Here is a 22,925-nt window from a genome sequence, read left to right as displayed (position 1 = left end):
TTTATTATTATTTTTGTTTCAATTTTTTTTAAAAGTTTAAAATATATATTTTTTTTAAATATATATCTATATATATATTTTTTTTTGCTCAAAGGCCTAAAAATTACCTCAATTTTTTGTGTATAAAAGCTGTATGAAATGTGTATGTGTGAGTGAAATTTTTAATATAGTTTTCATACACAAAATTGTGAGCGAAAACTTTAAGCCTTGAATATTGTATAAAAGTTGTTATAATGTTGTTGTAGTTGTATTAATTTTCCAGAAACCTAATATAAACTTTATATATGAAAAATGTGAGTGAAATTCTAAGTCTTGAGCAAGATATACACATTTCATACCATTCTAATACATAAAATATTGAAAGCGAAATGTTTAAGCCTTGATCGAGATATACGATTTCATACGTTTTTCATACGCACAAAATTTGAGCGAACTTTTTAAGCCTTGAGCAAGATATACACATTTCATACACAAAAATTTGAGCGATTATTTTAAGTCTTGAATGTTGTATCAAAGTTGTATGTAATGTTGTTGTAGTTGTATTACAAAATTCTAACATGAACTTTATACACGAAAATGTGAGTGAATTCTAAGCCTTGAGCGAGATATAAATTTCATATCGTTTTCATACACAATTTTTAGCGGATTTTTTAAGCCTTGAACGAGATATATACATTTCATACATTTTTCACACCATTTTCATACACTAGATTTTAATGAACTTTTAAGCGCCTCGTAGCGAGATATACACATTCATAAAACTTTCACACATAATTTTTTTTTAAAAGTAATGTTTTCTTTTTTAAAGTATGTTTTGTATAGGATTTGTAATGTTATGTTTTGTAAATAAAAAACTATCGTCACGTTTTATAAATATTTCTCCTTAATATGTATATATACGTACTTAATTAACCCTTTTGAAAATTGAACTTATTAATATATCTTTGTCAAAACAACAAATATCATGATATACCTAATTTATTGATGTTCTAAATTCTAAACTTTTAATTTAGATCCAGAAATACAGCAAGCACTGGGCGAAGAAGGTTTTTAACCTTACAGCTGATTATCTCTCGATAAAACGGTTTTGTTGTGTGCGAGGCAATTATTTACGTGTCCTTGACATCTTGTTCTTCTGATCACACTCACCAATTATATTTTTACTGTTGCACTAATGTTCCTGTTCTTTGATATGCTAATCTTAATCTCTGGCAAGAATTAAATTGTCTAATTGGAGGCGGAAATGGTCTACTGCACAAATTTCATTGGTCGATCACTATAAGATATCAGTCAAAGAGAAAAGAATATTAGTTGTTCAAATATCAAAAGGAAGGCGCAGAGCATCTGGCTTCTTTTTTCTTTTTCTTTTTGGTGCGTACTTCAAATGTCATATGGTTTCACCCAAGACATAGAGTAGTATTTGAAAATGCTCCCAGGGAAAATTTGATAGTCTCCCATTTTCATCTATTTCTTTACAATTCCTCCTTTTCTTTTCTCAATTTTGAAATGCAAGAACAAAAATATAGACAATGAATGACTTAAAAAGAAAAAGAAAAAAAAGCTAATAGGAGGGGAATGATAAGTTATGTTATTTCGTGTTTTCATGATTTGACAAACTTATTTGAGGAACAGAGATATGTTTTTAGAGGCAGGATGGGATCGTGTTCAAATCTGTGGCAAGTCAACACTACAATTGTAAAGTTGTTGTGTATTGATCGACAAGAAATAGTGCGAAGCGCAAATTTCGCTCGCTAGTGGCCGAAGCAACTTGAATGTCACTTTCACATCAACCCACTTCACCCACCTATATAAACAACATGTTACAAGTGAAAACCTAACACTTGCAAATCAGAAAATTCACTCTCATCTCAAGTGATAGCCGCCGCATCTCAAAGTGCTCTCAAGAACAAAGTTGCGACATGTCTTAAATCCTTTGGTTTGTTGAGTCTTTGTCTTTTGTTCTTTATCTTGTATTCCTACATTACTTTCAAGAAGTGTCATAGTAGGACAAATTTTTAACATTTCTGAGTTGTTCACTTTGCTAGAGTTAGTCAAGGTGTGTTCTTTGCGGTAGAGTTATTGTAAGGGGGAAGGATTAAGAATTTAATTCCTAGGTTGCAATAGGTTGTAATTTGAAGTTTGCTCGTTTATAGTGAAGTTGAGCAAATCCTACTGCAGTGGGTCACGATTTTTAATCCCTTCAGCAATAAGTTTTCCACGTAAATATCTTGTGTATTTACTTCTTGTCTTACTTAAGGGAACGTATAGAGAACCTTATTCTCTATACTGTTTGGTGGACTCGTATATTCTATCAGAGAAGATTTGCAACCTCTTTCTAACAAAATCACAATATAATTGGCCAATCAAGTTTGTGCTGATGCAAAGAATTTTTGTTTCTCTTTGCAAAAGGAATTATTCGATGATGGAGTTTCTATTGTCATCTATATAGTTCGCCTTTTCTCCTATACCCTATTTGCATTGATCAATATTCACAATTTAAATCAAAGTAATTATCCAAAAGAGCTGCACTTCAAATTATCCTTTACAACTTCATTTTAAAAAAAGTTCCCTAGTAAAAGAAATTTAAAGGTTCAACTAGAGTTATGATACCAAAAGCATTAGACATTGGGGCGGGCAAACTTACCGCACTAGATATTTACATCAAATTAAATTATAGGAGTACTATTTTAAACTATGATTCATTCAAAAATTTATGTTAAAATATGTATTGCTTCACTATAAATTAGCAATACAATTATATGTAAAGACATGTATTATGTATATGTATTATAAGTTAGTTGATAAAAGTACCCGATCCACGTAAATGTTCACCGACTTAAAATTTAGTCGTCGATGGAGGTCTTACTTACGCAATTAATTTTCTTTTTAAAATAACTCTTGGTGACTGATGCAGTGACGTGGCAGAAGTACTGCCGTTGCCGGCTGCTTGCCTGTACTCTGTCAGTTTATTATTGGCAACTACCAATAATAAGTTTACCAAATATAGTATTGAAAAAACAAGTTGTGCTTAACAAAGAAAATTAATAAATAGTTGTGCTTAATATAATGGCAAAATCATGATTCAATGACTTTGGACCAACTCTTGCTCTTCATGAAACTTCTTGTTACTTGTTCCCCAAGATCTACTTTTTCGAAAGAAAAAGAGAAATAAAACACGAAATTGAACTTGACCATTTAAAGTCAGCTACTTGCATACTTTTGCCATTGATTTCCAGAAAAGCCCTTGGAGTTTGTATTATTTTATTTGACCACCATACTATGGCATTTAATGAATTTTCATCAGCATTTACATTTTTATTATTTGACACAATTATTTCAGAATGGTGCATGTTGTTTAATCAGAACCATTCACCCTAACAACGTAACTAATTAAAACTAAACTATGGGTTATATATATATTACACGTCTAATTATAGTGGTATAAGAAACTCAAAAATTGAGCATACAATGCAGAAATTTCTTAATATTCAATCTACCACAGATACTTTTATGCATATTATCACTACAATTCACTGCTATTTCATTTCATATAAAAATTATGTGGAATTAGTTGATTTTCTAGTCATATTCAACATACTTGATTTTCAAGTCAAAATGGTGGCACTGGTTACCGGTCATTTTAGTCGTTTAGTCATTTCCTCTAGAATTAACTAACCGCACATTTTTAAAATATCTCAAACACCAAAATTTATGAGCCATAAAATTAATAAAATATACGTAACCGTTGGTCCCACACAGTCTTCACGCGAAGCTTGATCGAAACCAACCGTATAACAAAATTCAAAAGGAAAATTAATTAAAATTTACGTAAAAACATAAAAATCTCACCCCTATATAAAAGCAGCGTATATCGTAAACCCTTCACACAACACAAAAAAGAAAAGAAAAGAAAATACTCTTACCTTCTTCCCCAAGTTTCTTTCTTTTCCAACTTTCTGGCAAACATATTCTTCATAATATTTTGATCGGAGTTATTATCAAAGATGATGACACGTGGAGCAACAAGGATGACCCGACTAGTAATGGGTCATATGGGTCCACGTTACTTTTCAACTGCAGTTATCCGAAATGATGGTTTAACCGGAGTTACCGGTTTTCCGGTGGAGAAAGGGCTGGTGACGTGGACTAGGAATTTTCCGGTGATGGGTTCACGTAGTGCAAGTACTATGGCTTTGAATGAAAAGGAGCAAGAAAAGAAAGTGGAGAACGGCGGCGCTAAGGGCGGTGATGAGAAATCAGTAGTGAGTTATTGGGGTGTTCAGCCATCAAAGATTACTAAACCAGATGGTACTGAATGGAAATGGAATTGTTTTAGGGTACGTAAGTTTAAGTACTAGCTTTTTACATACTTTATGATTTTTTTTCTTTTTGAGAATTTTTGTTGATTTAGTTTTTCTTTGTGTGATGTAGCCATGGGAGACGTACCAGGCAGATATGTCAATAGATCTGACGAAACACCATGCACCTGTCACGTTTTTGGACAAATTTGCTTATTGGACTGTTAAGTCCCTTCGATACCCCACTGATATATTTTTTCAGGTATGTAAGTTGATAATTTTATTGTTGCTATTTGTGTTTTTTTTTTTTTTTTTTTTTTTTTGGATTATGTCAATATGACGTTATTATTGTGATGAATTTGGTATAGTTATTACAGGCGAAAAGGTCTTTAATGCCAATTCCCAGAATATTGGAAGTCCTTATTATGATCCTAATTAAGAATTTAAAAAAATGATTTCGTCATGTGTGAATTCTTTTCCTAGTTGGGAATTTTGGATCTTGGAAGATGTTAATATTTGTCAATTAAATTTAGTTAGAGCTCTTACGAAAAGATTCTACCATGTCATTTCCCATAATTTCGGAATGTGTTCTTACTACTATGTCATTTCCCATAATTTCGGAATGTGTTCTTATACTTCTTCGATCCAAAATAATCTAATTAATTTAAATTACAATGATCAGCTTGAAAATTGTGCATCGATTTATTCTTTAAAAATAGAATATTCATGTCTGGAAAATAATTTTAAAAAATCCAATATATACCATTAGTTATAGTTTTAAAAAAAAAATCTAAAAAGCGTTTGAAAAGATTGTTATTGAGGACTAGCTATGTGACTCCTAACTGTTGATAGTGTCATTTTTTTAGCGTGGAGTAATAATAGGATTAATAGTAGTTACTGATGTTGTTAAAATCATCTTTTATTCCCTGCCTTCTAGATCAATTTTGAAGAATAATTTCATGTTATGCTATAAATATAATAAAAAGCAAAAGAATTACTAAGAAATATGATAGCGGTGATTAATTTTTGTGGTGTTAAATTTATGTGGTACAGAGGAGATATGGTTGTAGAGCAATGATGCTTGAAACTGTTGCCGCAGTGCCTGGAATGGTGGGAGGTATGTTGTTGCACTGCAAGTCCCTGAGACGATTCGAACAGAGTGGTGGATGGATCAAAGCACTGTTGGAAGAAGCTGAAAATGAGAGGATGCATCTCATGACTTTCATGGAAGTTGCCAAGCCAAAGTGGTACGAGCGAGCCCTGGTCTTCACAGTGCAAGGCATCTTCTTCAACGCCTACTTTGCGACTTACCTTCTTTCCCCAAAGTTGGCTCATCGTATCGTGGGGTACTTGGAAGAAGAGGCTATCCATTCCTACACTGAGTTCCTCAAGGAATTGGACAAGGGTAACATTGAGAACGTCCCTGCTCCTGCTATTGCCATTGATTACTGGCGCCTGCCTAAAGACTCCACTCTCCGTGATGTTGTCTTGGTTGTTAGGGCTGATGAGGCTCATCACCGCGATGTCAACCACTTTGCATCCGTAAGAATTCATATAGTTGATCTCAACTTGCTTGGAATTGAGATATTGTTTTAGTGATTGATGTTTGTTTCTGAAGTGTTGGTTAACTTATTTATGTGGTTATGATTGCAGGACATTCATTATCAAGGACAACAGCTGAAGGACTCACCAGCACCACTTGGGTATCACTAAGCCACTAATAATACAAAGAGAGATAACACAATAAATGTCACTGTTATGTGTTCTGTTTTGGAATGGTAATAGAGCTATGTAGTCGGTACTACTAATCTTGAATGTTGATGTACATATTTGTTTTGTGGGTTTTTGTTGGTTCTTTACTACTGCCTTCATGAATCTCTGAGATAGAGGTAGAGTACAATGAGCTCTGTTTGATTGGAGCATATGCATTCTTGACGAAATATATCATGGTTTGTTTCCTAGACCAAATGGTTTCTTTTCCGTTTTATTTTCCATTTATTTTTTTGGCGTGTTCATTCGTTGAATTTTACCAGCAGAAATTAGACTGATCTGATCTCCCTTCGTACATGTTTAATTTGATTGATATATATACTAACAGGTTGTATATTCATGAGATTTACTTGTATAAATTAAAGAAAAAAGGCTCACACATGCTATTGAACTTTGCGTTGAAATGCTTTTATTTTTATCGTTGTTAATAGTTGTACAAAAAAAAAAAAAAAAATAATAGCTTTTTATTTTAACCCAGGTTTACCACCCAAATTAACCCGACCCTCCTTTTATTTTAACCCGATTCTTTTACCCTTTTTAGGAGTTGGGTTAAGATAATTGCCGTTGTGGAGTTTGCGCTTATCCATTAGTAGTGGCCCATATTATTTGGCTGATGAAGTGTAGCACAAAGACTGGGCCTATGACATAAATAAAAGAGCAGGAGAATAAGATGGATCTTTTCTAGTTGAAGATTTGAGGCCAATAAGCTAAGCTCCCCTTCTGAAATTCCAGAAACTATTGTAGTCGAAGTTCCAAGAAGAATGTGATCAAAGTTAAGTAAGCAATACGGGCTCAATCTTGAAGGTTGTGAATGAGAGGCTTTGTCTCTCTTTATGGAGCTTGATAAAAGAAGACAAGGCAAAAAAATTGAAGAATTCTTGCATCAGTTTCCAATGAAATTAAACACATGGAATGTTAGGGGACATAATAGAAGAGCAAAGAGAAGAGTTATAAATTTGTTTGATTCATAAGTGGAAAGCAGACATTTACTGCTTTCAGGAAGCGAAACTGGAGGGCAACATAGGCAGGTTGGAGCAATAAGTGGGTGAATTTCCCACATTTGGAAGAAATTTGCAGAAGCGGTGGAATTTTGGTGATGTGGGATAAAAGAATATAGACAGGGAATTAATTAACACAAGGTACGCTATCACTTGCAGAGTCTTCTCAATGATCCAAAACGTAATATGATATCTCACAGAAGTTTATAGATCGAATTATCGGATTGAGAGAAGGGATCAATGGTGGGAATTAGCAGCAACAAGGTGCGTGGGTGATTTACAGAGACTTTAACACCACAAGATTTGCAGTTGAAAGAAAAAATATTGGCAAACATAATACAACAATGCTTGAATCTCAGAGATTATTGATGATCTTAAACTAATAGAGCCTCCTCTCTTTGGGGGAAATTATCGTAAAACTGGAGGAATAATCACGACATCTCATCAAGAATCGGCAGATTTCTGTTCTCGGTTGAGTGGCATGAGGATTCCAACAACATAAAATAATCTTTGCTTCCAAAACTCTCATCTGATCATTGTTCCATTTTATTACAATGTGGGGAACGGGTGTTGGGTGTGTGTGAACAAAGTCCCTCATTGGTAGTTGAAAAAAAAAAGTAATGATGTGAGGTTTTTTGGGAAAAATCATATGGTGTGACGGGATATAGTGGCTTGATGTTTGGACTAGAAGATTTTAGCCCTACAATATGAACTTACCAAGTGGTATTTCAAGTTTGAGAATTGGTGGCTTTATGTTAAGGGACTCAAAGAAAAAGTGAAGGGCTGGTGGAGTTCTTTTGAGGTGCAAAGAAGGCTTAGCTACATTTTAGCTTGCAAATTGAGATTGTTGAAACCAAAATTGAAAGAATGGAATGCCACCAACTATGAAAACCTGAAAAATAAGTAAACTGGCGTGTTTAATAAAATCTTAGATATGGACAACTTGGAGGAACAGAGAAGACTCCATTATGACGAATTACTTGTGAAAGCTAATTTAGTCATGGAGGTTTGGAGATTGCCAAATATAAAGAGATATCATGAAGGCAGAAATTGAAGTTACTTTGGCCAAAATAAGGGAACGAAAACACTAAGTTTTTCAAAGGATGAAACATGCAAATAGAAGATTTAATAATATTGACAAGCTGGATATTCAAGGTGAACTTTTTGCCAATCCGGAGTTATTAAAAAGGAAATTCTATCGTCTTATGAGAGTTTATATGCTGAAACAGAAAATTAGAGGCCTGAATTCAATCGTCTGCATAGAAAAAAGTGTGGTTACACAGGAACTTTGATGAATTAACCATTTCTTTATTTTTCGATCGTATGCAAGGGATGAAAGAAAGATGTTGTTATTTCTTCAACAATTCCTAATTTCTAGTGGTCATCTGTTAGGATTCCAACGCAGTTGTATTTCTGACCATCTATCTGCTGGGAAAAAAGAACATCGGAATCTTGTAGGATTCTGATGAAATGCTTCAATCTCTTCCTTCTTGAGTGTGTATTAAAATGTGTGCAGTTGACAAACCCCCCAAATCCAGACGGATATACAATGTCTTTTTTTTTTTCCCCAAAAAAATTGAAATTTGAATTTTTTTGAAGGAAGACATCATGAAGACTATGAAAAATTTCCATATTCATGATTTTTTTTTTTTTTTTGAAAAAACCGTTAACGCGACATATATGGCCTTGGTTTCAAAAAAAAAGAAAAAAGAATAGAGCGAAGGAGCTACGGAACTTTAGGCCTATTAATTTGATAGGTAGTTTTTACAAGATCATCTCAAAATTATTGACAGAAAAAATTAAAGAATGTTGTAAATAAACTTGTGGATGGACATCAAATGGCGTTCATTGAAGGGCTGACGGAATATGGATGCAACATGCTCTAATAGCTAAACAATGTGTGGACACCAACCAGACTGAAAGGACAAATACTGGGGATTCTTTACAAGTTGGAGATAGAAAGGGCTTATGATCGTATGAATTGGAACGTTCTTATCAAGGTTCTAAATGACATGGATTTTGGCATGGCAAATGGATTAACTCAATCTACTTTTGTATTTACTCACAGATTTTCTATCCTAATAATGGTTGGTTCACTGGAAGAATTTTTTCTTTCTCAAAGAGGCTTAAGACAACGTGATTCGTTATCAGCTTTTCATTTTATCTTAGCTTAAGCCACATCCTTTGTGCCGACGTTAATATATTTTTACCTTTCTTGAAACCAATTCATTACTAGTAAGGATGTTCAAACAAATTGAGAAATTGTACCAAACCGAAAACTCCAACTATATAAAGACAACTACATAAGTTGATTTATTTGCTTGGTTTGGTACCAAATTTGAGAATCAATTATGTTTGGTATGATTTGGTGTTAAACAAAACAAAATCGACAAAGTATATATACCTATATTATAATCATTATATGTATAATAATAATAATTTTGATAAATATTGTTTCGTATGAAACCATCCAAAAAAATAAAAAATAAAAACCATCCAGAGAAAGTCATTAGGTTAGATATTATGAAGACTATCCATAGACCAATTACTCCGTGAAGCAAAGGAGATGCAAGTTCACAGCTAATTAGCTTTATGGTCAAGAGATTAAAAAAACACAGGCACCAAAAAATAAAATAAAATAAAAATAATGATCTTAAAATGTAAAATTTGCTTTTCCACAATCCTTTAGGGTCAATCATCTAATGATTTTCCAAAAAGAAAAAAGAGGAGTACAACATGGTAGTATTTAATTGAGTATACAATACACTTCACCTTCATTCCTTCATCTCCAAAATTCCATTCCAGATGCTAAGAATAGAATGTACATTGCCTGACTGATCAACAGCTATGGAGACTTTGAGCACATACTACTATATTAACGTGACTTTTTAGTAACTAGAAAAGTATTTTTTTTATAATGATGGTGTTCGGGCAAGTTTGCTCACAGTTCAACTACCGAGTACTTGCAATACATGACCAGCACAAGTATCGGATAACTATGCTCACCGATTGAGGATTTAGTTAATAGAAAAGTTAAATAAGAAGAAAATAACCAGAGCAAGCATGGCAAGTCCCCATTCATTACCTTGTGCTGCGGAAATCATCACTTGAAAAGCCAAGAAGATCAAAATAATAGACAACCAACCCCATCTTTTAAACTCATTTCCATGATCTCTCACCCCATGAACTCTGCTCTGCTGGAAATAGTTATTGTAACCTTGTAAAGAAGGTGCATAAATACTTGCCAAACATAGTAACACTACTAGTAAAAGTGGACCAAGAAGGATTTTAAAGACGGTGTAAGCAAGTAGTATAACAATAAGAGAGGCTATGATTGATTGAGTAGCATAGTATACAAACAGAATGGCTAAAAGAGGGATGAAAAATAAGAAAGTGAAGTCTATATCTTCTATATCAAGGGCTAATGAGATTCTTTCAGTTATGTTTTGGCCATGGAGGAGTAATCCTAGGCTGAGTACAAGAAGAAGAGGGACTAATGGAGAAGGCCCTTTAACCATATTTTCTACAAGAATGCTGTTTTTGGTGGTGTCATCTTTTTGTTTGAGATAAAATAGAAATGGATTTGAGTTGAGTGTATTGAAGAAATGAATTAAAGTAATGGGGTTGGAATAGGGTGGTTATGAATGAAGCTATATGCAAAGGGGGTAGGCTTTTATTAGTTGCTTGACTTTTTTTGGTTATTGATCACCAACTTAACTTGTTTGGGATTGCTACTTTCACATAGGTTATGACATTAGCAAACCATTACATCTAACAATCTAGGAAAAAGATTTTATCACGTGTTTTTATAATATTTATTAGCAGAAACATTAGGATAAGAAACACATAATTTTTTCAGTATTGGGTCTCCAGTCAAGTAATTGAGAAAACTTGTTGGCTCTTTGATTTAAAGGTCAGTGGTTCAAGTCAATAAGAGAAGATTTTGCTTATTTTTCTGGTTTTTTATTCGAAATGCTGAAAGATCATTGAGAGAAGAATTGAAAGGTGACAAGGATATGTTTTAATGAAGACTTGAAAAGATGAGCAATTAGAAATAATGAATGGCCCAATGACATGTTATTTTGCTTATATGACCGTTTTAACATCAGATTTGTAAAATATATTACAGGAAATTTGTTAATACAGTTAAATTTCTTTTAATTGTGCAGAGTTATTGCATCCACTTAATCCACCATGATAGATTACAAACTAGGAGGCTTTTAATTGTGATTATGACATCTAAGTAACTAGTGAAAATATCAACTGTAGCAGGAGGCTTTTATCGTCTTTATGCCACCTGCATAGCCAGTGAAATTATCAACTATAGCAGAAGGCTTGCGTTAATGTAATTGTTTGGTCTACATACCCAAACTAATAACAGTCCAGGACCATATACAACGTCCTCCTTTGGCAATCTCTTCTGTCTCTTATTCCTAGGAGGTCTTCCCCGACTAGAAAGGTTTTCTCGGAAAACTCTATTTAGTCGTGTTTAGTTACATCATTGTGTTTGAAACCCTGAATAGACTGCCAATGATAAGCCGGAGGTAGGTGAGGATGACGTCAAGTCATCATTTTTATTGTCTTTACACAATCTACATAGCTAGTGAAAATGTCAACTGTTCTTCAAGCCAAGAAAATGCACATTGAATTACTCGGCCATGTGTCTGATAAGCGAATCAATGCAGGTGAGAGTTTAGGCTATCTTTTGCACTTCGTACTCGTGAGATATTTTAAGAGGTGATTCCTTTGAGACGGGCCTCTCTTCAGACCAGAGCTCTAAATTAACTGTTCCTGTACCCCAATGCACCATACATTTGTATACTTGATCAATGTTGAACCGATTGACTAATCCAAGACCAAGACATCTATCAACAAGCATCCATTCACCTGAAAAAGAATTCAAAAGGAAAAGACATCAACACGGTAATGCTGGTTCAACCATTGCAACCCTGATTTTACTCATGGACACTGTATAAATTACCACCACGGCAACAACCAAGGTATGCCTAGCACTCAATAAAGTTGGTGAAAACCATGGGAGACCGTTGGTCAAATCAAAGCACAAAAACTGCTAGATGATTTTTTCCCATAAGTCTTGATGATCAGAATAACCCGTGATATACGCTGGTGGAATATAGCGGGAATGCACCAGGCCTGTGATTGAATAGTCAAAGCTCTTTGGATCATGTTCACCTACTTATAACCATTATATATATATATAGGGACACCACCATTATAAAAGAAAAATAATAATTTTAAAAAAAGTAGGTGAACGTACAAATAGATGATCCAAAAGAGCAACATATACCGAACATCACAGGCCTGGTGCATTCACTAGTCTTACGAAGGTACCATACTAACACAAAATGCAGCCAGTCTTATAGAAATTTACATATATGCATACACCACAACCTACTATAATATACTTTTACTTCCTACTATGCTTTTAAAAGATTTTCTAAGAGAAATATAATCACAAAAATGTGTCTGTGTCTTCGCGCACATAATAAAATAAAAAGCTGTCCAGGTGACCAAAAGAAAAGAGAAAAATATACCCTTTGGGAGAAGATCTCCTTCGAACACTTGTTCTTCAGATTCTGGCCAAAGTTCATGTTTAGATCCATTGATGGAGGTAAAGGACACATATGATTCCGTTGGGTGCAACAACGTGAACATTGGATGCACACGCAAGCAGACAAGCCTACCAAAGCAATAAAAGTATTGAGATGTCAAAAGCCATCAGAAATAAGAGAAGAGGGACTAAATTAAATTGAGGCTCTAGACCAACTATTATAAACATGACCATCCAGAAATAAGAATATTGACCGACAAATTAATTATTTTGGACACAATGAATGTTAAAAACTTCTATGCAACTTGTAACCAGGCTTTCTTAATGAAATGACAAAATTTATGGATGCAAAAATGCACAACGTGATAACAATGTTATCTCAATATTGCATCAGTTAGCAGGCAAATATGTGTCTGTGGAGGAGACTAGATAAATTTGGTTGATGTGTCTGCAGAATATCCCTGAAAAAATTAAAAGGATTCACTTGAGGCAAAAAAGTATGATCTTGCTAGTATTGCATGATAAGTTTTTGGACAAGAGGATTTCGATGAAGGTACCAGCCATAGGAATTATATAATACGTTGCTCAACCTGAACTTGGCAGGTTCTTATCAAGGCTAAATGGGTTGAGATTTTTTTAACAGGCACAAAGTTAAATGAGACTGAAACCATTTCAGTTTAACCAGCTTGTTAATAAAGATACTTTCTTTTGCGATTCTTTTTAAGAATATTGATACAAAGTAAAATTCTTTTGCAAAAGCCATAATATATATATATACACACACAGATTTATAGAATATCATCGGGAGTTTAGGCAAATGATGAAGGTTCACCAGCATTCAGAACAAGAGTTGTTTCTATGCATCTATTTTGTAAATAATGTAAGCGACATTCACTCTATACATTCTATGTTCTTAATGTTTAATTAAATTCCACTATTTTTAGATTCTCAAGAGTAGAGATTCTATAATTATGAATATTATGTTGTTACCAAAAGTCCTATTGCATGATAGTCAAGAACGTAACTATCAACACCTTACTACTAATTAATACATTTGTAACATAAGTTACTCTTTTTATTTCTACCCTTTTTAAGAATAAAATGGGGAAAGGGTTGTACTAAGAAGCTAAAATCAAGTTAGCGCTATAAGACTAAGCAACACTTTGGGGCATTTCAAAAAGAAGAAGTAAGCTCAATTTTGATTAGATCAATGCAGATTTCACTTCAGTTTGTAAGATAAGCAAATGTTAGACAATCTTAAGCAACTATAGGAATTTAATCTAATGGAATCTGTTTATAACAAACTAAAACTGAGAAAATATCAGGGAATTCCCATTGTTTGGCCCAGCTATATTAGGTGATAAATAAGTCAAATTGACTAAGCTCAATAGCAGATACGACATGTAAAAGTTGTGATCTACGAGGTTTCAACTATACAATAACAGTAAGAAAATCAATATTTCAACAGGTGGATTTAAGAGGTCCTATAAGTAGTATGCAATAATAAGATGGAGGACAGAAGAGACCTTGAATATCCTCCAGATCCAGCACCAACTCCGCGAGCTACAATTCCAGAATCAATGCGGAAAACCTTGGAGTTGTCTTTTGGCAAAGATATGTATCGTTCCATAACTAATCCTCCACCTATATCACCTTCCAGCTTAAGAGACTCTGACTCTCCTTCCTGTTCCAGATCTGGTCTACGAAACATGAAGAATTTGGACAGTGAGAAATCAAAATTCTAACTTTACTAGTAATAAAATACGGAAAGAAAATTTACATAAATGAAGAATTAGCATATAAGACCAAAATCGAACTGCTTAATGAGATGGGACAAAAAATGAAGAAGTGCAGCACAATCACAGAAAAACTTTTTGATGATGTCATATATGAAGAAGTTCTATCATGCATTGGATACAATTTTAAGAAATATATGCCCCTTTCCAACGTGAAAACTTCATCAATTTTTCCAAGTCTGTTTTTCATATCAATAACTAGAAACTATCACCTCAACATTATTATTTTTTTGTTAAAGATAATCACCTCAACATTATTACCCAATTCAAATCCATTTTTCACTCTAAAATGATCAACATATCAGAAGCCAAACACTCAACCCTTCTTGATATTTAAAACAGTGCACCAATTCTCTAAAAAATGTGACCAAGGAAAATCACAACCAGGAAATTTTCAAATATTTTAGTAATATCTCCTGGATTTGAGTCTAGAACAATCCAGAGAATTTCATTACCTAAGTTAAGACACTCTCTGACGATTGATTATCATAGAGGGAGCTGCTTGAGAAGTTTAACGATCATAAAGTTTGTTTGACAGATTAATACTAAAATGTTAAAAAATTCTAGTTGAGTTTTATTTCCCTGCTTCCAAATTAATCCATTTCTACTTATATCCACAGACTATTAATTTACAGACCTAGTTTCCCAGGATTTACAAAAACACATTTACCCTACAAGGCTGCTGGTTTTTCTCTCACATTTCCAATGGAAAGTATTAAGAGAAAACTCCACCTTACCCAGATTTCAGCTCAATCCCAACAACAGCTCCTGTTTTTATTATGTTCACTCATGCCTTCCACTGCTGTCACATTTCGGAGCCATTAATTTCGAACTTCAGCTACACTTTACTTTCTTTCTTCTGGACCACAGGACATGCAAAACTTTCTATCAAGTGAGGAGATGAAGTCTCCCTTCGCAAAAGGTTTACCATTTTATTCAAAGAAAATAGGAAACTTGAATACACGCACGCAGCATTTTCAGTTTTCCGTTTTCGATGAAGAATAAACCCTCGTCATTACTCGAACTTGACATATACTAATTGCTTTCCTCTTTTACCAAATAGAAACTATTTTAAACATAGAGCTCCAATGAGAAACTTCTTATTTACTTACTCAACAACTGAATACTCTTCAGTACATCCGGCTGATCTGTAATCACGGCCACTATATTCTTCATACCCATTTATTTCCACCCGGCTATGAAGCCATTGAGTCCCTGTTACAAGGAAATAGATGAATAAGACAGTATAAATAATCGACATTTCTTCTGATATCAGTACTTTACCCAAGCTTATAGGTTTCCAAACAATGAGCAGAACAGGAGAGCAACTTAGTAGGACAGAGATGCAAAGTACAGAGTACAGAAAATAGATGAGAACTCAAACAGCAACGCTTCATATAGAAAAACAAAGGATAAAAATGTTTAACAACGAAAGGGTCTTTTATCAGATCAAAAGATGGAAACACCATTCTGAATTCAAACTTTGTTGTATGAATAACTGAGGAAGGACAAGAGAAGGACTGTTCAGATAGCGAACGATTATAAGTTGATTAAAACTGGTGCTAGTTTATAACGACAATCAAAACCTTAACTTGTTAATTGTGGAAAAGATTCTGAAGAAATAAATTGATGGTAGTATCATAGGCAAACAAGTGAGCATGTGTAGCTCAGATTTAAATGATCATTTTGGGACGACTAAAAGAACCTTCTGAGATATTTAACATCAACCATTTAAGCAGTGTCCAACACTTTTTAGTTTACAGATACACTCATGTATTAAATAAAGGACACTTACAATGCAAACGGACAATAATAAGCTTGACAAATACCAGCAAAAACGCAAAGGAGGAGAAAGGTTATCGAATTACTGAAGAAAAGAAGAACTGTGGAGCTCACAATACCTGAAGGAATATGGTCCATAGAAAGGATTCTACCACCTATCCAAGGAACCACTTTCAGCTCCCAATCACCACTCTTCAGAACAACTGGGGTCCTTGAAAGTTCTACTCCTTTGTGTCCAGAGACAGTCTCCACGTCTGGTATACGTTTCGCACTTTCTGCAATCAATTTACAACATGGAAATAACACACTCTTTAAAATTTAAAACAAAAGAAAACTACTTGCACGGAAAGAACTTGAAGTGAAAAGGATAAGATGTCCTAGAATTGGCAGACATATAAAACAGCAAGTGGTTGAAGAGCTGTTTGGGTGCACCCAAACAGCTCTTCTCCCCTGCTTCCTTTGCAGCTCTATCTCTTACTGTAACCGGTCTTAACGGAGATAGGTCAACAAGACATATAAAACAGACATCAAAAGTGAAGAACCCAATCCCTCTTCAAATCTGTAAGGGTGATAATTGGGAAAAAAAAAAAAATCTACTTAGTTCTCGTTGATACAGAACACACTGCATCCAAAAGCTGATAAGGGTCTCATGTAGAGTTTTAAGAAAATCCTTACATAATTCAAGCCTCACCACCCTGAAAAACATACCAAATGGCAGACCTGAAAAGGACTTTCCCTTCTGTCCTCCTCCAAAACCTCATGTTTTCAAAATTTACTCATTAAAGGCTGACATGGCAATCACTCAAACTATCTGATTACAAACAGCAGCAGCCAGATGAATTCTAGAATTTCTGATCAGAAATTAGAATATGTTTCTTGGGACATTAGATATGAACCTTCAAGTTGGTATATTTCAGGAGTCTTTTTTTGAGAATGATAGATTTCAGGCATCTACAGTGATACATTAAAAGAAATTGGAAAACCTTTACCAAATCATGTCCTTAAATTTAAATGGACCTTAATGATTCTATCAGAATATCATATTCTTTTATCTATATGACTAATAAAAGAATTTTGACAAAAGCAGCTAAATTGTACCATTCTCTGTGTATCTGCATCCAGCACCGACGAAGCACCACAAATGGGTGACGCCAGTGTTAACTCAAGGAATTAAATAGAAGTTTTAGGACATGCTGGGTTGTGTTGAACAGAAACCATAGGGAGTGTCCAGTGGGTGTAGGTGTCTGACTTGAGTACTATTTTTAAACATAGCTAAGATTGGGTGATGTGCTATCTAGGAAATAAGGTTGAATAACAAATAAGTTTTGCACACTTCAATTTGATTTGATGAGAGATCCACTTTTGATGCAAGTCCAAGAAAGAGTTGTACAGTAACTTAGAGAGAGAACAAAAGATTACAAAAAAGCAAATCTGGAAAAGTGGAAGAGCTGGTTTACCCAGACAATTTCTGTACTTCTCTTCACTTGCAGATACCAAATTTGATACATCAGTTTCTGATGGCATTGCTAATTGTATAATCTCTCCATCAGAACCCCAAGCATCAAGCTGGATAAGGGCACAGATAGTAAACAATCACCAATTAAACACCTGTCTTAAATGGTCTCTCTTTTTCCTAAAGCTAATAAATGCGAGGGAGGAAACACACCATAGCACCTTTACCAAGCAATACCCTAACATGCAACCGGCGGTTTGGCCTTCTCCATTTTCCTTCTATTTTGGAGGTTTGCACAGTAACAACAGAAGCCTGAAGCTCAGCGACATATGTTGTCAAAAGGTATCCACCTTGGCTATATTCATATCCATCACCATCATCTTCAAAAAGAAGACCTTCAGCTTTACCTGAAATTGCAAAAGTATGGGTGATGCTGAGTGCTGTAGCTGCCAAAAAAATCTGTTTCCACATACAGGAGAATGAAAAAGAATCTCAGAGAAGTTTAAAGTCTTTCTCTTGGCTTGATTCAACACCAATTCCCTCAATCTCAGTGCACTCTTTCTGTTATCCCCCAAATTCCACCAGTGTCCTAGCTCTGTCAGTCTGATTCAGGATAACTTATCCTATAATGTCCCGCAAAAAAAAAAAAAAAAATGATGGAGTAGATTTCACAGAAACTATCCCTAAAGTTTACTATCATCCACAGACTGCTTCTGTAAACCCAAGTAGTCCAACAGCTAGTGATATGATGAAAGATTCACTAGATATGCTTAGGACAGATTACTTTGAACCGGATCTTAAAAGCTTGACTAAAGATTGGAAAGATCCAAAAAATAAAATAAAAGTAGATTGGTATGTTAATACCTATAAACGGGAAACAAGAAAAGCCTTTAGAGAAAAATGGCTTAGAGATTTAAAAAGATTTAAATGTAATATAAATTTCTTCAAATGGTTTGAGCTAACAGGACAAATTCCAAATCAAAAGGAATTCTTGTCCATGTTAGTCAACAAATGGTATACAAAAACCAAAGGAAAAATAGAATCTACTGTTCCTCCGTTAGAAGAAATTGTAATACCAGTAGGCAAAGAAGTAATCACTGCTTCTCCTTTGGAAAGAGAAGGAACCAATATTGATGGTGATCCCAAGGATATTAACAAGTTAATTCAACAAAGTAATTATACAAATCAATTGCTACATGTAGTATCTAATCAATTGATAAAAGATACTAGTAGACAAGCAATTCCATCAAAAACTATAACAAATTCTAAATTGGAGAAACATCCAATATTTAAACTCCCAGAATTTTCAAAAGAAAAATTCCGTGAATTAGAAGATAAATTTAATCTTAAAGATGATTTTATTGAAAGAATTAATAAACAAATAAATTCAAAATTAAAAATATCTGAGTCAAAAGCTCCAAGTAATACAAACACTAGTGAAATCAAAACACTAAGTATGGAAGCAAGAATTGACAAAGAATTAGCCAAATTAAATAATTTGGAAAAAATTGCCAAAAAATCGTCTAATCCAAAGACGATAAAAACAATATCAAACATTCCTGAAAAGGAAATTCATCGCGTAACCAATAACAAGTATTCGGCTCTAGCTGAATTCCCCAGCCTAGCCAGGCCCACGAGGCCTACAGGACCAATTACAAGCCAACAAAAATTAACCATTCTCGGATCTATTCCTCAAATAGAACCACCACAATCACCATTCCAGAAGATGCAGAGACCTTCTACAAGCTCAACCCCAGGTACTATACAGACTAGCGACGGTTATGAAATGAAGACCCCAAAGTCTTTCGCCCAAGCAGTTAGTCCTAACACTCCTTCAAAAAAGGAAGAAAAACAACAGGCTTCTCCAGAAGAATTTGCCATTGTTGAAAAAGCAAGATTTCCTATCATGGCTTTGGACAAACGTTACGAAAATTGGAAGGTTGAGGATTTGCTCAAACCTTGTTACACCAACAGAGATTATATTGAAACAAACGATCCTATCAAGACTAGGAGATATTACAAATTTATCCCGACTGATACAGGATCCATAACAATTGAACATCACTTAAAGGATGCATCTGACTGAAACAGCATCCAATAGTCAATGTTCACGATAAATAAAATTATTAGCCCATTTGAATGGAAAGTTGATCATCTTCACATCCGATTGTGTTATCCAGACAGCATAGGCCACAGACCTACAATTATTATGATTATGAAGCAGCTTGGTATAACTTTTTGTATGTACGACCTGATTCCCATACATGGTTCGTCAAATATAACGAACAAATGACTAAGTCAATAATTCCACGATGGTTTTACAACTGGTGGATGAAATTTGGAGGCAATGAGCTGACAATGTCCAAAAGCTTCGAAGTTCATTATGAAAGATTCCAAAGGGAGCAAGAAATTTCTACCCTATCGGACCATATCAAATTATGTAAGTATTAAATTGCTAAACGAATTTCTTATATTATCAGCTGGTCTTTTGATATAGCTGAAATAAGCAGAATCAAGTATTTGATTAAAATCATTAAAATTAAAGAACGGACTCCGTATACTAAAAATCCGAAATCCAAGACCACCAACTAGCAGGACAGGATCTACAGAATCCAAGGCAGAATTAAAGAAGAAGCTCTTAGAAGCTTCGAATAAAATTGAGGACACTTATCCAGCAGAAGTTCAAGAATTGCTCGACACAGCGTCATCCTCGGCAGAAGATAATGGGGACAAGATGGACCCTCAAGGTATGGCCCAAGCATATCTCCACTACCAAGAAGAATTAAAGTAACTTGCCCCTTCGGAAAAACGGGAGGCAAAAGACAACTGGAAAGCAAAAAGCAGAAAAGTGGCCTACAACTTTTGACAAAGTAGCCGACCAACTTTTCAAAAAGAAAATCAATAACTTTTGACTTTAAGAAAGGCATCTTTAAAGATAGCCGTCCACATGTAAATATCTAGAAGGTGTCAATTATTTTCAGAGGTCTATAAAAGACTCTCAAGTTGTAAGGTCAAAGGCATTCGAAAATCACCCCACTTTCGATAAGCCTTCTCCCTGTAAGAGTTAATGTATCCAATATATTCTGATCATTGATGTCAACCGAATAATTTGGATAACAGTTAAAGTAAACCGGGCCATTGGCTAGGTTACTTTGTAAAACTCCTAATAATGAATCTTCAAAGTTTAATAACATGTCATCTCTTAATAAGAGACATAAAGGTGTGTCTAGACCTAATCTATATAAAGGTTTGACAGCAACTTGGACAAGTCCTATGTGAAGAAAATTGTAACTTTTCTTATATCTGTTTATATCTTGAATAGATAATAATTTAATAGTTTCTTCAAATTATTAATAGCTACTGTGGATTCACAAGTTTTGATATTGTAATTTTTTACAAAATCAAACTTTCCGGTATTATAAATAGCTCGAAATGGTTCCTTAGGGATATTCCAATTTTGTAAATCGCTTTCAACTTTAGCTATCTTTGTAGCTTCTGCTGATATATTAACACTGCTTAAGATGTTCTGTTTTTCAGAATTCATGATTAAAACTGGGGTATTTTGTCAAGTTGTTCTTGACACCACTTAATACAATATTCAAGAAAAGCTAGATTTTCTTTATAGAATTCTAGGAACCAATAATAACGATTTTCATTAACTAAAACTTCTCTTAAGGAAGTATTCTTGTTATTATCTCTATTATAATAATGAAGGGTTTCTGGGTCTTTCAACTGTTGTTGAAACCAGATTTTTTATTCTAATAATTTTATGTGAAGTAAATTTTCTTTCTTTTCAGAAAATAGAGTCCACTTATAACTATTATAAAAATTTAGATTTTTAAAAGAAATATGGGTTTTCATTAAACTTTTTTTTCTTCGGAAAGAGTTGAAGGATGGATACTATCCTAAGGGTGTGTCTCTACTATCACTGTTATCTTTATCCTACTTGTTCTTTACTGTAATTAATTAGTGTCTACTGTGGATCTTTCTTAGCTCTTATTAACCTGTTTCTCCAGCATCTTAAGTGACTACCCTTCTTTCTATGTGGTCTTGGGGACTGGATCACCAACTGTGTCCTGCTCCTACGGCCCTCCTGGCACTTGAGCGCTGCAATACTTTCAGGCTAACCAACGTCTTATGAGGGGATTACTCAGATACCTCACACTAAGACTCAAAGGGTATAACAATTTTGAACTAGAGAATAAAGTTATTAAGCTCTAAGGAAGATAAACAGTAAACCTAAATACTCAACAGTTATGGGAACATGTAAGGATTATAACAGGATTTCGACGGAACCCGAGGATAGTATGAGAATTTAGCTACTCATACTGGGCTCTGATACCATTTTTAACCAGGACCTTACGGCTAAAATAAAGACAATAATTAAAAAAGAATTTAAACAAAATACTTACAAAAACTGAAGCTTTTATTCAAAACATGGGAAAGCAAACATGCAAAACATTTACAGGGAGAAGGCTTATCGAAAGTGGGATGATTTTCGAATGCCTTTGACCTTACAACTTGAGAGTCTTTTATAGACCTCTGAAAATAATTGACACCTTCTAGATGTTTGCAAGTGGACGGCTATCTTTAAAGATGCCTTTCTTAAAGTCAAAAGTTATTGATTTACTTTTTGAAAAGTTGGTCGGCTACTTTGTCAAAAGTTGTAGGCAAAAGTTGTAGGCCACTTTTTGCTTTTTCCAGGTTGTCTTTTGCCTCCGTTTTTCCAAAGGGGCAAGTTACTTTTATTCTTCTTGGTAGTGGAGATATGCTTGGGCCATACCTTGAGGGTCCATCATGTCTCCATTATCTTCTGCCGAGGATGACGCTGTGTCGAGCAATTCTTGAACTTCTGCTGGATAAGTGTCCTCAATTTTACTCAAAGCTTCTAAGAGCTTCTTCTTTAATTCTGCCTTGGATTCTGTAGATCCTGTCCTGCTAGTTGGTGATCTTGGATTTTTGGATTTCGGATTTTTAGTATCCGGAGTCCGTCCTTTAATTTTAATGGTTTTAATCAAATACTTGATTCTGCTTATTTCAGCTATATCAAAAGACCAGCTGATAATATAAGAAATTCGCTTAGCAATATAATACTTGCATAATTTGATATGGTCCGATAGGGTAGAAATTTCTTGCTCCCTCTGGAATCTTTCATAATGAACTTCGAAGCTTTTGGACATTGTCAGCTCATTGCCTCCAAATTTCATCCACCAGTTGTAAAACCATCGTGAAATTATTGACTTAGTCATTTGTTCG

General features: G+C 34.4%; 2 protein-coding genes and 1 long non-coding RNA gene across 4 annotated transcripts in view; 1 reads left to right on the top strand and 2 right to left on the bottom strand.

The window, feature by feature from the left end:
* The first annotated feature begins 3,868 nt into the window (after positions 1-3,868).
* On the top strand, positions 3,869-6,034 carry LOC132030048 (ubiquinol oxidase 2, mitochondrial). The gene is made up of 4 exons (XM_059419519.1): positions 3,869-4,337; positions 4,432-4,560; positions 5,352-5,840; positions 5,952-6,034. Exons 1-4 carry the CDS (start codon positions 4,005-4,007, stop codon positions 6,009-6,011), a joined length of 1,011 nt encoding a protein of 336 aa, XP_059275502.1. The 5' UTR covers positions 3,869-4,004; the 3' UTR covers positions 6,012-6,034.
* Positions 4,577-5,344, bottom strand: LOC132030049 (uncharacterized). The gene is made up of 2 exons (XR_009407982.1): positions 4,935-5,344; positions 4,577-4,895 (listed from the first exon to the last, which is right to left on the bottom strand). It is a non-coding gene; the product is annotated as an uncharacterized LOC132030049 (long non-coding RNA).
* A 5,165-nt stretch (positions 6,035-11,199) lies between the features above and the next one.
* The window catches only part of LOC132030047 (uncharacterized), a 28,031-nt gene continuing 16,305 nt past the window's right edge, over positions 11,200-22,925 (bottom strand). For both annotated transcript variants that reach the window (XM_059419517.1, XM_059419518.1), the window contains exons 18-24: positions 17,883-18,076; positions 17,674-17,782; positions 16,336-16,491; positions 15,547-15,649; positions 14,165-14,338; positions 12,622-12,767; positions 11,200-11,953 (exon numbers count right to left, since the gene is read on the bottom strand). In XM_059419517.1, coding sequence (XP_059275500.1) covers positions 11,760-11,953; positions 12,622-12,767; positions 14,165-14,338; positions 15,547-15,649; positions 16,336-16,491; positions 17,674-17,782; positions 17,883-18,076 — 1,076 coding nt within the window. In that variant the 3' untranslated portion in view covers positions 11,200-11,759. The remainder of the gene's footprint in view (positions 11,954-12,621; positions 12,768-14,164; positions 14,339-15,546; positions 15,650-16,335; positions 16,492-17,673; positions 17,783-17,882; positions 18,077-22,925) is intronic.

The sequence above is a fragment of the Lycium ferocissimum genome, chromosome 9, assembly GCF_029784015.1.
Source record: "Lycium ferocissimum isolate CSIRO_LF1 chromosome 9, AGI_CSIRO_Lferr_CH_V1, whole genome shotgun sequence".
Taxonomy (NCBI): domain Eukaryota; kingdom Viridiplantae; phylum Streptophyta; class Magnoliopsida; order Solanales; family Solanaceae; genus Lycium; species Lycium ferocissimum.
The sequence above is the reverse complement of the archived record's forward strand: the minus strand, read 5'-3'. Positions and strand labels throughout refer to the sequence as shown.